The 14,082-nt window shown below is 48.1% G+C and overlaps 1 protein-coding gene across 1 annotated transcript in view; it reads right to left on the bottom strand.

Moving 5' to 3' along the window:
* Window positions 1-919: 919 nt before the first annotated feature.
* Window positions 920-14,082, bottom strand: part of TMEM132D (transmembrane protein 132D) — a 678,719-nt gene continuing 665,556 nt past the window's right edge. The window contains exons 7-9 of the mRNA XM_059893671.1: window positions 11,839-12,112; window positions 7,101-7,292; window positions 920-3,298 (exon numbers count right to left, since the gene is read on the bottom strand). Of these exons, the coding sequence (XP_059749654.1) occupies window positions 2,114-3,298; window positions 7,101-7,292; window positions 11,839-12,112 (1,651 nt within the window). The 3' untranslated portion in view covers window positions 920-2,113. The remainder of the gene's footprint in view (window positions 3,299-7,100; window positions 7,293-11,838; window positions 12,113-14,082) is intronic.

Genomic DNA, 14,082 nt, shown 5'->3' with positions numbered 1-14,082 from the left:
AGCAGAGAATTGCACATGTGATTGATTTGCAAATCCTTTCAGGTCCTGAAGGAGAGATACTTAGTACACAATGTACTTTGTCATCGTGTGTCAACATCGCCTCAATGCAGAGAGAGGCATTACGCTACGTAAGACTGTAATTAGATTGTTGCTGGGATCCTTCGATCTGCTTTTTCATTTCCCCAAAGCTCAGCTTTGGGGAGCCCTTTGCCGTGGATGCCAGCTGCTGGGAGGGGGTCAGCGTGTAGAAGGACAAAGGACAGCCATAAAAGCCGCGGAAGGCAAATTTTATATTTACAGTCGGTAAGTTTATAAATATATATTACATTCTTACTATCTACAATACATTCTGCACGCAGACGGATTCGAGAGGGGGCAGCGGCAGCGTTATGAAACGGAACATCACGCGGGAAAGAATGAAAGAAATAAGAGGGGGTTACTGAAAGCAAAGGATTATCCTTGAAGAGGGGTGACAGTTTAATCACCCAGCCAGACAACGTCAGTCAAGTAGGAGAGAGAAGCAGGTAGCTGATGGCTGCTGGAATCTCAGTCTTAGAGCAAACAGACAGCACCTTAGTTTGGGGGAGAGTGCTGAGGTCGAGAGGGTGAACTGGTGGAATTTACACACTTGATCTCAGGAGAATTCAATTATATGCATAGAGACTGAGAGAGAGAGAGAGAGAGAAAGAGAGACAGAGGAAGCAGAGAGACAGGTTCAGAAAGACACAGGGACAGAGAAATAGAAACTGACCTTAGAACCCAACGCTCGAATAACCCAGCTCTCTGCCCCATAGGTGGTTACCTCAGGTCCCTCCATCCCTCCAAGGTGGAGAAGAAGCCTCCCATGCCCCCCCCCCGACCCCCTGTGTGTGAATAGGCCAGGCTTCCTGCCCAACCCACCTCATCGCACACCCCGAGTCCCAACTCTCCCCGCCCTGTACCCTCCGTGTGGATACCCAGATTTATCTCATCAGCCTTGAGCAGCAGACTGGATGAGACCGTCCACAGCCGCATCACAGAAGAGCCCTCCCTCCTCGCTTTCCAGAAAAGCAAGGGGAAGGAGCATCCCTGGGTGCTGAATTCCTTGTGAGCGCTGCTGACCCTCAAAGACCAGCCTCTTCAAAGAAGGACACGTGTGAAGTTCGCCCAGTGGGGCTTCAGTGTAGAATGTCCCCTGGTAGTTGACACAGAGGCCACAGTGGAAGACAGGGAATGGGGACACCACTGCCCTCCACTGCCGAGCGACCAATGACTTTTGGAAAGGTGGCGATGTGGGGCGTGGGGGGAGGAGGAGTACAAACGTGAACATAGTGAATTTGCTAAAAAAAAAAAAAAAAAAAAAAAAAAATTTCTGGTTCTTCGAACCCAGTTGAAAGTCTACACCCAGGCTCCCTAGTTTACTAATAAAGGGATGCTCTGAACGGCTCAAGCGTTTTTGTTTGTTTGGGTGGTTGTTCTTGGCATCTAGTTACAAAGGTATTGGTGGCCTATTCGCCCTCTTGTTCCCTTTCAATCCTTGTCAGCGATTGCCTTGCTTTGCCCAGGCTTTGGGAGATAACAACTCGAAACTCGAAACTCTTGCTTCCCAAGAGCTGCCTCTAGATGGCGCTAGACTCCACCTCTGCTTATACTCACAGCCAGATGTGCTGCCCGAGGTCCAGGGACACGCTTCCTCCCACCCATCCCCTTAAGGCCCCAACCTGAGTCTCATTTTTCTCCTGTGGTCCACAACATTGAATATGTTAGCTGTGTGGCTTTGACAATATCCAAATTGCTTTGATCAAAGAAAGTGAGATGGCAAGAGAGGGATTGTTCTTTCCTGGAGGCTCTCTGAAGTTCAGTGATTCAGAACTCATCTTTCCTCCAATTTAAAAATCTTGCCATGCAGGATAAACCCCTTAACATTGACAGAAACGTTGGACCCTGGAATGTGGACCTCAATTCCAACTCGGGGCCGCCCCAGGGGAGCCAGGGTCATTTTCTGTGGCTCTGTGGATAGCGTCACCCTGATCTTGTCCTGTCTTTTTACTTCCCCACCGGGCACACCGTTGCCCCACATCCCCAAGTTGAAGGCCGAAAGGTGAGTGAGAACCAATGTCCGTGAAGGCCCGGCTTACACATCTTCACGTAATCCTTCCAGGTAGCCGCGTGACTCCTGGCATCCCCCAGGGTCCAGATCCTGGCAGACCCAGTTCATGGCATCCTCACTGCTGGTCGCTATGGAGTTCACGGTGGGGCATCTATCATCCGTAGAGACGGTGGTGAAAGTGGTGAACTTCACTCTTTTCCTTTTTGAGGTGGGGGACGTTGGGGGCTCACTTTTCTGATCTGTCCCATCCATGAGTGTGGGTCCTGAAGGTTTGAACAGCTGTCCGTTGATGCTGTTTTGGGAGTTGGTGCTGAGGAGATACTTACTCTCCTCGAAATCCATGCCCCTGTCGATGGCAGTGATCTGCTCCTCTTGGGAGGAAGCCAAGTTGATGTGATTCTCCAACAGTTCGGCCCGGTGGCTCAACCCGACCCAGTCATGGTACTGACTCATACCTTCTTGTTCTTCGAAGGGAACCTGTTTGTGCCTGTACTTCAATGCAAAGGTCACACAGTTTATTAGGAAGACCAAAATGGCCAGGCAGAAGACACCCAACAGGGCATACATCCCAATTTCCAAGTCGCTCAGCCCTTTGGAGGCCTGTGTGAGGTCATTCTCATCCATTTCCCCATAGCTTCTGGGCAGGTCCACCTGGGCTGGGAAGCTGGTGAGGTCAATGGAGATGGTCTGCAAATGGCTGTCATCATCCAAAAGGCTTTCCTGGCCATGGTTCTTCTGGAAGGTGGACCTTTCCGTTGTGGAGCCCCTTCCTTCCATGAGGCCCACGGAAGAACTGCCGTAGTACCGTCCCTCTTGACTCCGCCATTCTTGCGAGGGTTTTTTGGGTCTTCTGTCACTGACATTATTATCCAGGTGACCTCCTGCCCCCATGTGTCTGCTGTCACTGGTGTTGGGATTGGCATCGTTTTGGCCAAACTTAACTTTGATGTTGGCCGTCCCCACAGCCAACACACTCTTCCGCTTGGATTTCTGGCATGATTCACAAATAACCATTTCGACCTTCACCAGGGCACCCTGTCCTTCGGCTTCAGCGGTGATTATAGGCCACTTGAATTTGGGGTCTTGGTGGATAGAGACCACCTTCTCATCCAGTGATGTGGCCATCAGGGAGAAGTCTTTCGCATCGTAAATATCCAAGGGGGTGACAGAGCCATCACTGAATTGGACCCAGCAACTGATGGCCGCTTCCTGTTGAAGAAAATAAGTAAGTTCATCAAAATGGGCCTCAAAGCTCACTGAATACAAAGTCTTAGTAAAAATAGACACTCTGTCGCAAAGATAATACTACAAGAACAAAGGGAAACCTTTTATGCAGTGTAGAAATAAGAGGCAAGAAATACTAAGGGTATGAAAGAGAATGAATTCTTGTAAAGATGCAGAAGCCAAAGAAAACTACAACAGCAAAATGACAATGATGAAACAGGACCAGGAATAACACTCCCTAATAAGATTTGCTTTCTTTCCTCAGGTGTTGAAAGAAAGATGGCTTCTTTCTGCGGTGCAAGATCTACTTCTGCATAGTAATAAACTGCATATCAAAGGAGATTTACCGGTTAGTGGGGTCATTTACAAATGTTACACATTTAAACGAAAAATATTTATTACGTTATTTTTAAGTTGCTTTAATACCGAGTCTCCGTGCATTACTCACAACACAGGTTAAAACCCCTAACCTAAACAAGGGTGCCCCAGAGGGGCTGCGGGCTTTGGTTGTGTTGGTCCTGCTACATCAGCATCTAAGGATGGGTTTGTATTGGCTTGTGGACAGTCTTGGCTTGGAGGTGAAGAGTAAAACCAACCAGCCAGAGAGAGGGTTAGGGCTAGGGTTAGGGCTGGGGTTAGGAAGGGTTAGGAAGCTTTCTGTTGGGTGAATCTTTGTCTTCCCATCCACTCTCCAGCCCAACCACTTGGGGGAAATTGGGAGACCCAAAAGTAGCCAGGGTCAAGACTTGTGTCCATCTCAATCCCTTGTCTTTCTACTTTGTTGCTTTAGACCAGCTTTCCTTGGGACTAGTCTGTCCAGGGAGATGGTAATAGACAAGATAACCTCTAAGCCTTCAGTTTGAGTGAAGATGTCATTGGCCTTGACAGCGAACTGGGAGACCCATTGCTCCCTCCCTCCTCCTAGCTCCCGGAGAAGCTGTTCCACCCCAAACCCAGAAGGATGCACAGCCCTAAGAGGCTTGTGCTCCTGCCCACCTGGCCACAGCTGATTGGACCCATAGGACGGCTGCTGTCAGAGCCACTCACCTCTGCAGCTCTGAGCCAGCCGGCATCTCCCCCTCCAATTTGAAATAAGCAAGATGGGAGTGAAGCACTTAGTGGTGGGAAGATGAGTGGGAGCTCATATAAAACTGGAGAATGAAGCCCCACTTTGGAGCAACCCACGATGGATCGGGTGTAGGCAAGTGTCTGGGCACAGCATTTATTTAATGAGATAATGGACATGAGACCCCCCCAGTTTCCCCAAGTTCTTATAGCTGGGGTCTAAGAGGGTCCCACTATGCTTGTAATAAATCCTGTGTTATTTAAACTTGCTTGAGGGGATTTCTCTTTCTTGCAACCAAAGAGCCACCGACCACGACAGAAGTTAAGTTTTCCTGGTGGAGTCTGGTCTTTGGAACTGAGAAGGGAGCTTCTCACGTATGACTGGTGGTCTCTGCTCCTCCTTCAGCACAGCCAGTAAATACTGACCTTGTTAGCCATCGGCTTGGGCTGGCTGCTAAGTGGAAAATGCCTCCAAGACACAGGGCAGAAGCCACTGGATGTGACCTTGGTTTACCTGGGCCTTCTGATTGGCTGTGAAATTGCAGCAGGAAATTCAAATGCACATTGGATTTCTTGAAACTGAAATGTCGGAGCCAAGTTGCAGGCAGGGACTAAGCTCCATCCAAAGCAAGCACGGAGCAGACCTCAGGGTCACGTGCCTAGCTCCGCATGTCGGAAATGGATTAGCTCTGTGGCCTTATTCTGTCTTATCGCTTCCTTAACTCCTAACTGGCAGTCACCTGATTTGATCGCCCCAGGAAGACAGGAAGAAGCCTCGGGTTATTTCTCCTCTGCTATCTGTAACTTGCATCCTGGCTGGCATCATGCCCCGCGAAAAGGGAGGTTTGTCTTTGGCAAGAATTCGTATCCGTTATTGAGACCATCCACTTTCAAGTGCTTTCTAATCCAAACCCCTGCACGCAAAGACCACAGTGAAAGGGCAAGGGATTAGCTAACACCTGGCAGGGGAGCCTTCAGTGATGGGTACGGGCTGGGAAAATGGTAAGGCTCTGTGTGTCCAGGGGCGGGTCCAGCCTAGCTCACCTTCCTGCCCATAGTCACAGCCTCAGCAGGTGCAAGAGGGGGCCCAGATGGTAACGTACCTGCCGAGGGGAGAGCTTCCAGGAAGCGCTCCCGACCAGTAAGGAAAGCTGCCCGAAAACCCCCTATGTGGGCTGGAGGCCTTCTGGCATCCCCACAGGAGGACAGTCCTGTCTCATGGGGCGCAGAGAATCAGTAGCCTGAGACCACCGTCCTTGGGCATTAAACAGGGCTCACCAAAGTCTCCATCCAATTTCTTTCTAAGAAATAAAGTTTCTCCATCTCGGATGAGGGAGGAGATCAGATGACATTTCCAAGTGCCCTTCCAACATTCCTCTTTGTTTGGAAACCATTGTATCAACACACAAACACACACCACACGATACACACCACAACACGTACACATACACAACACACACTACACACTACACACATACATAACACAAACACACACATGCACAGCACACACACATACACACAACACACACACTCTATTAGCGCACACTGGTTTCCAACAAAGAGAAAGAAGGCCATGACTGATGTCACCACCGGCTTGTTACTTCTGCTTTGAGCTAAACGACAAATGTGGAAGCATCTCCTCCAATCTCCTTCCGACCCCCAGACCCGTTTCCCCGTTTTTTTGAGCAGGGACTTAGCAGAAGGCTGTGGACCCCTCCTTGGAGTCTGTTCCCGCCCTCGCTTTCACGCCACTGCTCGGGGAGGTCAGCGGGGTCCAGAGCCAGGACCATCTTGGGGGGGAGAAGCAGCCCACGTGACGCACGATGGGGCGCGAGGAGACCGCGTCCAGCCTCTCTGCTCCTGGTGCCTGTAATCCTTCACTCCTGGCAACCCTGTTGTCTGGCATCTCCCTCGGGGGGGCTAGGAGGCCTGAAGCTAAGCAGCTGCCCCTTCACAACGCCTTTCCAGACTGCGGAGCACCCGATGTGCGAGCCCACTCTTCTGCGGGACCCCTCCACCCCAATTAGTGATTCCACCACACGGGCAACATGATCTACGCGTGACCTCACCCCACTCTGCGACCTCACCTGACGTGTGACCTGCTCAGGGCGGAAGCCCACCCAGTGAACGACCCCACTGACATGTGACCCAACCCCACCACGTGACCCCAAGAAATATGGGATTCCCCCGCTGGTGTGGGCCCCACCTGGTGTGTGACCTCACCTGATGTGTGGCCTCACCTGGTGTGTGACCTCACCTGGTGTGTGACCTCACCTGATGTGTGGCCTCACCTGGTGTGTGACCTCACCTGGTGTGTGACCTCACCTGGTGTGTGGCCTCACCTGGTGAGTGACCCCACCTGCTGTGTAACCGCACCTGGTGTGTGACCTCACATGATGTGTGGCCTCACCTGGTGTGTGACCTCACCTGATGTGTGGCCTCACCTGGTGTGTGACCTCACCTGATGTGTGGCCTCACCTGGTGTGTGACCTCACCTGATGTGTGACCTCACCTGGGTGTGACCTCAGCTGATGAGTGACCTCACCTGGTGTGTGACCTCACCTAATGAGTGACCTTACCTGGTGTGTGACCCCCCCCATGTGTAACCCCCCCTGGATATATCACCCCACCTGGTGTGTGACCTCACCTGGTGTGACCCGCCTGCTGTGTGAGCCCCCTGACATGTGACCCCTTCCCACGGTGCCCCATCCCCACCCCACACCTGTCCGGGCCTTTGCAGAAGTTCCTGAGCCACCGCGGTGGCAAAGATGGCTCTGTTGCTCCCAGGGCTGAGCTGCAGGGAGAGAGACAGCCCTGCCACCAGCTGCACCCCGAGGTCTGTGATCGTCACCTTCTCGTCCAGCACGGTGATGGTCTTCTCGGCCAAGATGGCATCTGACAGAGGCGACAGGATCTGAAAGGCAGAACCGACATAGGAAGGAAAAGCTCTCTGTGGTTCCAGAAATCCCCCCGATGGTGTAAACGATGCGCCGTGCAGGGGGTGGATAGAGACAGACAGAGCCAGAGGAGCCGGAAAGAGCAAAAACGGGTCTTTCCCACTCATGCCTTCTTCTAAAAGATACAGCTTGCTTGTGAAAATATAGCGCATTTTTTAAGTAACAGCAAGATGGTATCAAGGAGTGGATGGGGTAGGACCTGGCCTCCCACCCCCAGCATCAAATAAACTCCACTGCCTACCATGAACTGCCCTCAGACCTTGAGAGGAAGAATTAACATTTTCACTCATTTCAGCACTAACTTCACGATTCTTCTAACAGCATGGATCATTTCTAGTATTACTTAGTGCATATTTTGTTTAAAATTATTTTATGTAAATAATTTGTTTAAAAAAGCTTCATAGCGTCATAGAAAAATGGTTTCGATATGCTAGCTATATATTTCTATATTTCTCTCTTCTACGCATGATCACCAATGACCAGTTACACTCAAAGAAGAGACGGTCAGTCCATGTACCACCTGAAGCATCCTGTGTGTCACCGGGAGCTTGCACTCCACACTTTGGGCAACACTGAGCAGTGACAGTTGCATTTTGGAATATCAGCTTGCATCCTCCGATAAACTCAGCTGCGAGTCCTACCCTTGACACCGATGTCCCGAAGTCTCATTTGTCTCTGGACACCTGTGATGCCCTGGGGAATGAAGCTTCCGTTCAATTTAGACCCTGAAGAGGAAATCCTGCTTTGGAAGATTGTCAGTGGAAGCACCTCTGCTCTCCCCGTCCCTCATCCAAGTTACAAAGAGCTGATTTAGACTCCCCTCTATGAATCCTTAATCTTCTGGGTGAAACAGGTTTCATTCTCCCTTCCCCAGCTTTTTTTGACGTATTTCTCTTTTCAAGTTGCTGGTGATATTTATGAAGATGTATCTCAAGATAGTTTTCCCTGGATTCATTAAATTCCTTTATCAAAGCCCCATATTTTTATTCAAATACCTTCTTCAGTTTCTAAGTCTGGTTAGGACAACTTGAATGGCGCTGGGTATGAAACATGAGTCCCCAGAAGAAAGTGGCCAAATGAATTTATAACTCAGGAGGACTCAGTGGGCATAAATAAGAGGGAAAAATGAAGGGTCTCAGGAGCAGATGCCCCACTAGGACAATTTTCATGTTTCACGCATGGGAAGCTGGCCCATTCACACTCATTGATTTTCACAGAAATACCTGATTTCTGAACAGTGTTTTATTGCGTCTTTGTATTTAAATGATCATTTTGAGCGGTCAGTGTCAAGTTGTCGTCTTGGTTCCAGTTTCCAGATATCAGCATCACTTTAGCCCATGGATCAACTTTAATTTAGATCTTTCAAGCAAAAGTCAACTGTGAAGATTACAAGCGCTTGTCTATGGGGCAGATATGTTTTGTTTGACATAACACTTCAAAATGGGATGAATGGCCATCCTTAAAATACAGAGGATTTCGTATGAAAGATAGATTTCTAGCTATTCTGGAAAAGTTGCAGCATCTCTCCACACTGGGCTCCCATTTCCTCTTGGCACCTTTTGGAGATGAGTAGCAGCCTCCCTTTGCCACACTCCTCACCACTCCCTATTGTCCTCCTAACACTTAGGGCCCAAATCAGTCATCCTCTTTCACCTGATGCCCTGGCTGCTTTCTTCACAGAGGGTACCTTCACAGCTTTTAGAGAGCATTGGAGCGTGTGACTCCTGAGTCCCAGTTCAAAGTAATTTACTTTCCCCCTTGAATAAAATGATCTCTTTTATTTTTATTTTTTTCCAGTGGCTAAAGTATTTTATTAAATTAAGTACGTCATTTGCAAATGGTTTCATATGAAAATTTAAAAGCAAAATTATAAAACATTTTTAATAGAACAGTACAGAGTTAACAGCAAAATTACATTTTCTTGATTGTACAAATAAAAGCATTTTGTTTCTGATAGACTGTCTGAAAATTTTATAATGTATTCTCCAACTGACAGCTGCAATATTCTATTTTAATGAGACGTCTCAGGGTTAATTCAATCATTTGATAATAATGGGTTCAAAAATGATCTCTCTTAAATATCAGCCCATTTTCCAGAATGTTTTAAATCTTCTGCAATCTAATATAGTTTCACTTTTAACTGCTTTAGAAACCTCACTGTTTGGCTAATAGGATGATCACCTCTTCTATAAATGGGGCAGTCACTGAGGAACAATATTTGCTCTCAGACAGGAGGTAAGTAACTCCCAAGTGACCTCCCAGAACCGTGTCTTGTGAAGGTGTTTGTTTCAAAGCTCTCATGTTGCATACCGGTTCACCCCATCCATTCCTAGCAGTAGGTGCTTACAAGACCAGTGGAATCATAATAACTCTGTTGCTTCCTTCAGTACATTTCTGAAATGCTCCAGGTTTCATCATGTGGCAGGCTGGGACCTGGTGGAGACAGCTGAGCTTCATGGCAGGATGGGAAGCTTTTCAGTGACGATGGTCAGTGAGGTGGAGCGACCAAGTGAGAAGCTGCTGGCCACACCCATGATTCTGATGAGCTCAGCCCACCCCAAGAGCTTTTTAAAAAATATTTTTAAATTACAAAAATTTTATTTTATATTGGGGTATGGTTGATTTACAAGGTTGTGTTAGTTTCAGGTGTACAACAATGTGATTCAGCTATACATGTACATGTATCTGTTCTTTTTCAGATTCTTTTCCCATATAGGATATTACAGAGTAATGAGTAGAGTTCCCTGTGCTATACAGTAGGTCCTTGTTGGTATATGCTAATTTCAAACTCCTAATTTATCCCTCCCCAGACCTTTCCCCTTTAGCAACCATAAGTTTGTTTTCTATGTCTGTGAGGCTGTTTCTGTTTTGTTTTTTTTGTTTTTTTGTTTTTTTTTTAAAGTTAATACTGTTTTTTTTTTTAAAGGTTTTATTTATTTATTTATTTATTTATGGCTGTGTTGGGTCTTCGTTTCTGTGTGAGGGCTTTCTCTAGTTGTGGCAAGCGGGGGCCACTCTTCATCGCAGCGCGCAGGCCTCTCATTATCGCAGCCTCTCTTGTTGCGGAGCACAGGCTCCAGACGCGCAGGCTCAGTAATTGTGGCTCACAGGCCTAGTTGCTCCGCGGCACGTGGGATCTTCCCAGACCAGGGCTCGAACCCGTGTCCCCTGCATTGGCAGGCGGATTCTCAACCACTGCACCACCAGGGAAGCCCTGTTTTTTTTTTTTTTTCTTCTGTTTCTGTTTTGTAACAGTTCATTTGTATCATATAAGGTTTATCATATGATATTTGTCTTGCTCTGTCTGGCTTACTTCACTTAGTATGATCATCTCTAGGTCCATCCATGTTGCTGCAAAGCATTTCATTCTTTTTTTATGGCTGAGTAGTATTCCATTGTGTATATATACCACATCTTCTTCATCCATTCATCCATCGATGGACATTCAGGTTGATTCCATGTCTCAGCTGTTGTAAATGGTGCTGCAGTGAACATTGGGGTGCAGGTATCTTTTTGAATTCGAGTTTTTGTCTTTTCCAGATATACGCCCAGGAGTGGGATTGCTGGATCATATAGTAGCTTTATTTTTAGAGCTCTTGTCCCAAGATGGTAACATCCACCATGTCTTAGAGACAAATAATGTCTTGGAGTTTCAAACATGACCCATCCTGAGAAGCCAGTCCATCATTATACCCTTTCTGTTGTTTATTTGACAGCTTCTTTCAGTCTGTTCACTCTGAAAATGGATACTGTCAAATAGCGCTACCGTATGATCCAGGGATACCACTCCTGGGCATACATCTAGACAAAACTCTAATTCGATACACGCACCCCAATGTTCACAGCAGCACTATTTACAATAGCCAAGACATGGAAGCAACCTGAATGTCCATCTACAGATGAATGGATAAAGAGGATGTGGTACAGATATACAATGGAAGATTACTCAGCCATAAAAAAAAGAATGAAATAATGCTATTTGCAGCAACAGAAATGGACCTAGATATTATCACACTAAGTAAGCCAGACAGAGAAAGACAAATATCATATGATATCACTTATACGTGGAATCTAAGAAAATGATAAAGTGCACTTATTTACAAAACAGAAATAGACCCACGGACATAGAAAACAAACTTATGGTTACCAAAAGGGAAAGGGGGGGATAAATTAGGCGTTTGGGACTAACATATACACGCTACTATATATAAAATCGATAAACGACAAGGACCTACTGTATAGCACAGGGAACTATATTCAGTATCTTGTAATAACCTATAATGGAAAAGAATATGAAAAAGAAGAGATGTATACATATGTATAGCTGCATCACTTTTCTGTACACCTGAAACTAACACAACACTGTACATCGACTCTACTTCAATTAAAAAAATAAATAAATAAAAATGGATATTGCTCTCAGTGACAACAAACAGCCGAGTTCTTGTCTGGGTAGAGACGTGACAGGAATACAGAGAGTCTTTGCCTTGGGGGGTTTCTTACCTGAATGGTGGTCATCCCGAGCTCCTGGCCAATCAGGACTTGTCCCCCTTGCAGCTTGGCAATCCGGGGCTCCTCCACCTGCATGAAGTCCTTTACCAGCTCCGTGATGTCCACCTGCCAATCTGAGCCCAGCAGGTGGGCCAGCTGTCCCCCGGGCTCAGCCGCCTCGGCCACAAACTGAGTCAAGACCCGCACCATGGCGTGCTGGTACTGGAGAGCGCAGCCCCGGCCTTTCTTCTCGTCTTCGTCCTCTTCCTCGCTGTCCCGAGCTGGCCTGTCAAGGGGTCAGTTCGATTGAACAGATGCTGATTTGTTGGGTCAACGGTTGGGCGCGGGGGATGAAGCATACATGGTAGGGGCCGCAGAGGTGAGTGGGCATGAGCCCTGCCCTCGGGGAGTTCACAGCCCGGGCGGGGCTCAGACAGATGTGCAGGGGTGTTGCTCAGGAGATCTGAGCACTGCTGTGGCCTGACCAGTACTGACCAGGCGGAATGGGCTGGTGTGGTCCGCAGAGTTCTAAGGTGTCCCCTCTGAGCCCCATATCTCCCGGTATTCACTTTGTGAAATCCCCTTCCCTTTGGGTGTGGGCTGGACCTAGTAAAAGTTTCTTCCAATGAAAGATTACAGCGGGACTTCCCTGGCGGTCCAGTGGTTAAGACTCCACGCTTCCGATGCAGGGGACACGGGTTCAATCCCTAGTCGGGGAACTAAGATCCCACATGCCGTGTGGTGCGGTGAAAAAAAAAAAAAAAAAATTACGGCAAAAGTTATAGGATGTCACCTTCAAGATTAGGTTTTCAGAAACTATGACTTCTGTCTTGTTCAGCCCTCTTTCCTTGGTTCTTCCCTCTTGCCTGCCCTGATGAAGTCAGCTGCCATCCTGTGTGCGGCCCTATGGAGGCGTCTTACAGCTGGAAACAGCATCCTCTGGCCAACAGCCAGTGAGGAGCTAAGACCTCCCAACAACCACATGAGCTTGGACATAGGTCCTTCCCCACCAGAGCCTTGTGATGAGACTGCAGCCCCAGCTGACAACTGGACTGCAGCTTGCGAGAGACCCAGCTAAGCCTTGCCTGGATTCCGGATCCAGAGGAACTGGGAGATAATAGGTTTTTCTTTTAAGCCACTTTGTTTTGGGATAAGCCACTAAATTACGTAGCAATAGATAATTGATACAGTTAAGGCCCTGGGTGACCACTATAGCCCTACAAACCAGTACCCGAGGGAAGTGAGTGTTTAACTCAAGGTAAGGTATTTTGTGATAATAGATGCAGAAAGGACCAGGCAGGAGGCAGATGTTAGCAGATGTTAGCTGCTCCCTCGACATCTGATGCCTTATGTGCCGTCAGTCCTTCCTGGCACCATCATGGTCTCCATCAGAAGAGCCGCTCCCTCCTCGAAGTGGCTCTCTTGCCGTATCTGAGCTGCACAGTTGTGGCAGCATCTGGACTGTTCACGATCACACTCGGCCAGTCCTTGGGTGAGTCTTTCCCTGCAATCACTTGCCCTCAGTAGTGTCAGTAATCACACTGAACTCCATTCTCCCCACTCAACCTCAGAAACCCCCGTGGTTGAGGAAAGGGGCATTGCTGAAACCATCTTCCAATGGCACACAGGACCTAAGCCTTCATTCCTGAAGCCCTGCCCTCTCCCAGGTGCCGTAAGAACTCAAAGGGGTGGACTTCCAAGGGAAGGAATATAAAAGCTGTCCCTCACCTAAGTACCAGTTCACTCCTCCCTGCTGAGTACCCAGACTCCAGGAATATTTCCTTGTCTAATTCTGCACATGCTCACTTTTGACTTTCTACAAGTCCCTTGTATACGATTCCTTAAGCATGGGTTTCTCCAAGGTGACCAAGTCTCTGAACAAAACTCTCTTTGTACCTGATGCCTGTTTATTTGCCTGATGTGGGGGGGTGCAGACTTATCAGTCCATCTAACGCCATCAGAGTGATGCACCAGGCACACAGGTGACAAGCTTCGGACTTCATCTCCCCAAGGGAAAGTGATCTCAGTGTTTCTGGGCTGGAGGGACAAAGAGACTGCCCAGGTCAGCCAGCATCTGTTCAGACAGCTCTCTAGTGGACCTCTGTTGCTTGGCTCCTCCAAGAATCAATTCTTCCCTCCTCCTGGTATTGACCTCTTGGTTCAGGCAGGGTTGACCTCTTTCCCTAGCTCCTCTGGCCCCAGCCAGGGGAATGTGGCTGCAGCCTAGCTGGCCAATCAGTGTATTCTGTCTCCTCC

The sequence above is a fragment of the Balaenoptera ricei genome, chromosome 14, assembly GCF_028023285.1.
Source record: "Balaenoptera ricei isolate mBalRic1 chromosome 14, mBalRic1.hap2, whole genome shotgun sequence".
Taxonomy (NCBI): domain Eukaryota; kingdom Metazoa; phylum Chordata; class Mammalia; order Artiodactyla; family Balaenopteridae; genus Balaenoptera; species Balaenoptera ricei.
The sequence above is the reverse complement of the archived record's forward strand: the minus strand, read 5'-3'. Positions and strand labels throughout refer to the sequence as shown.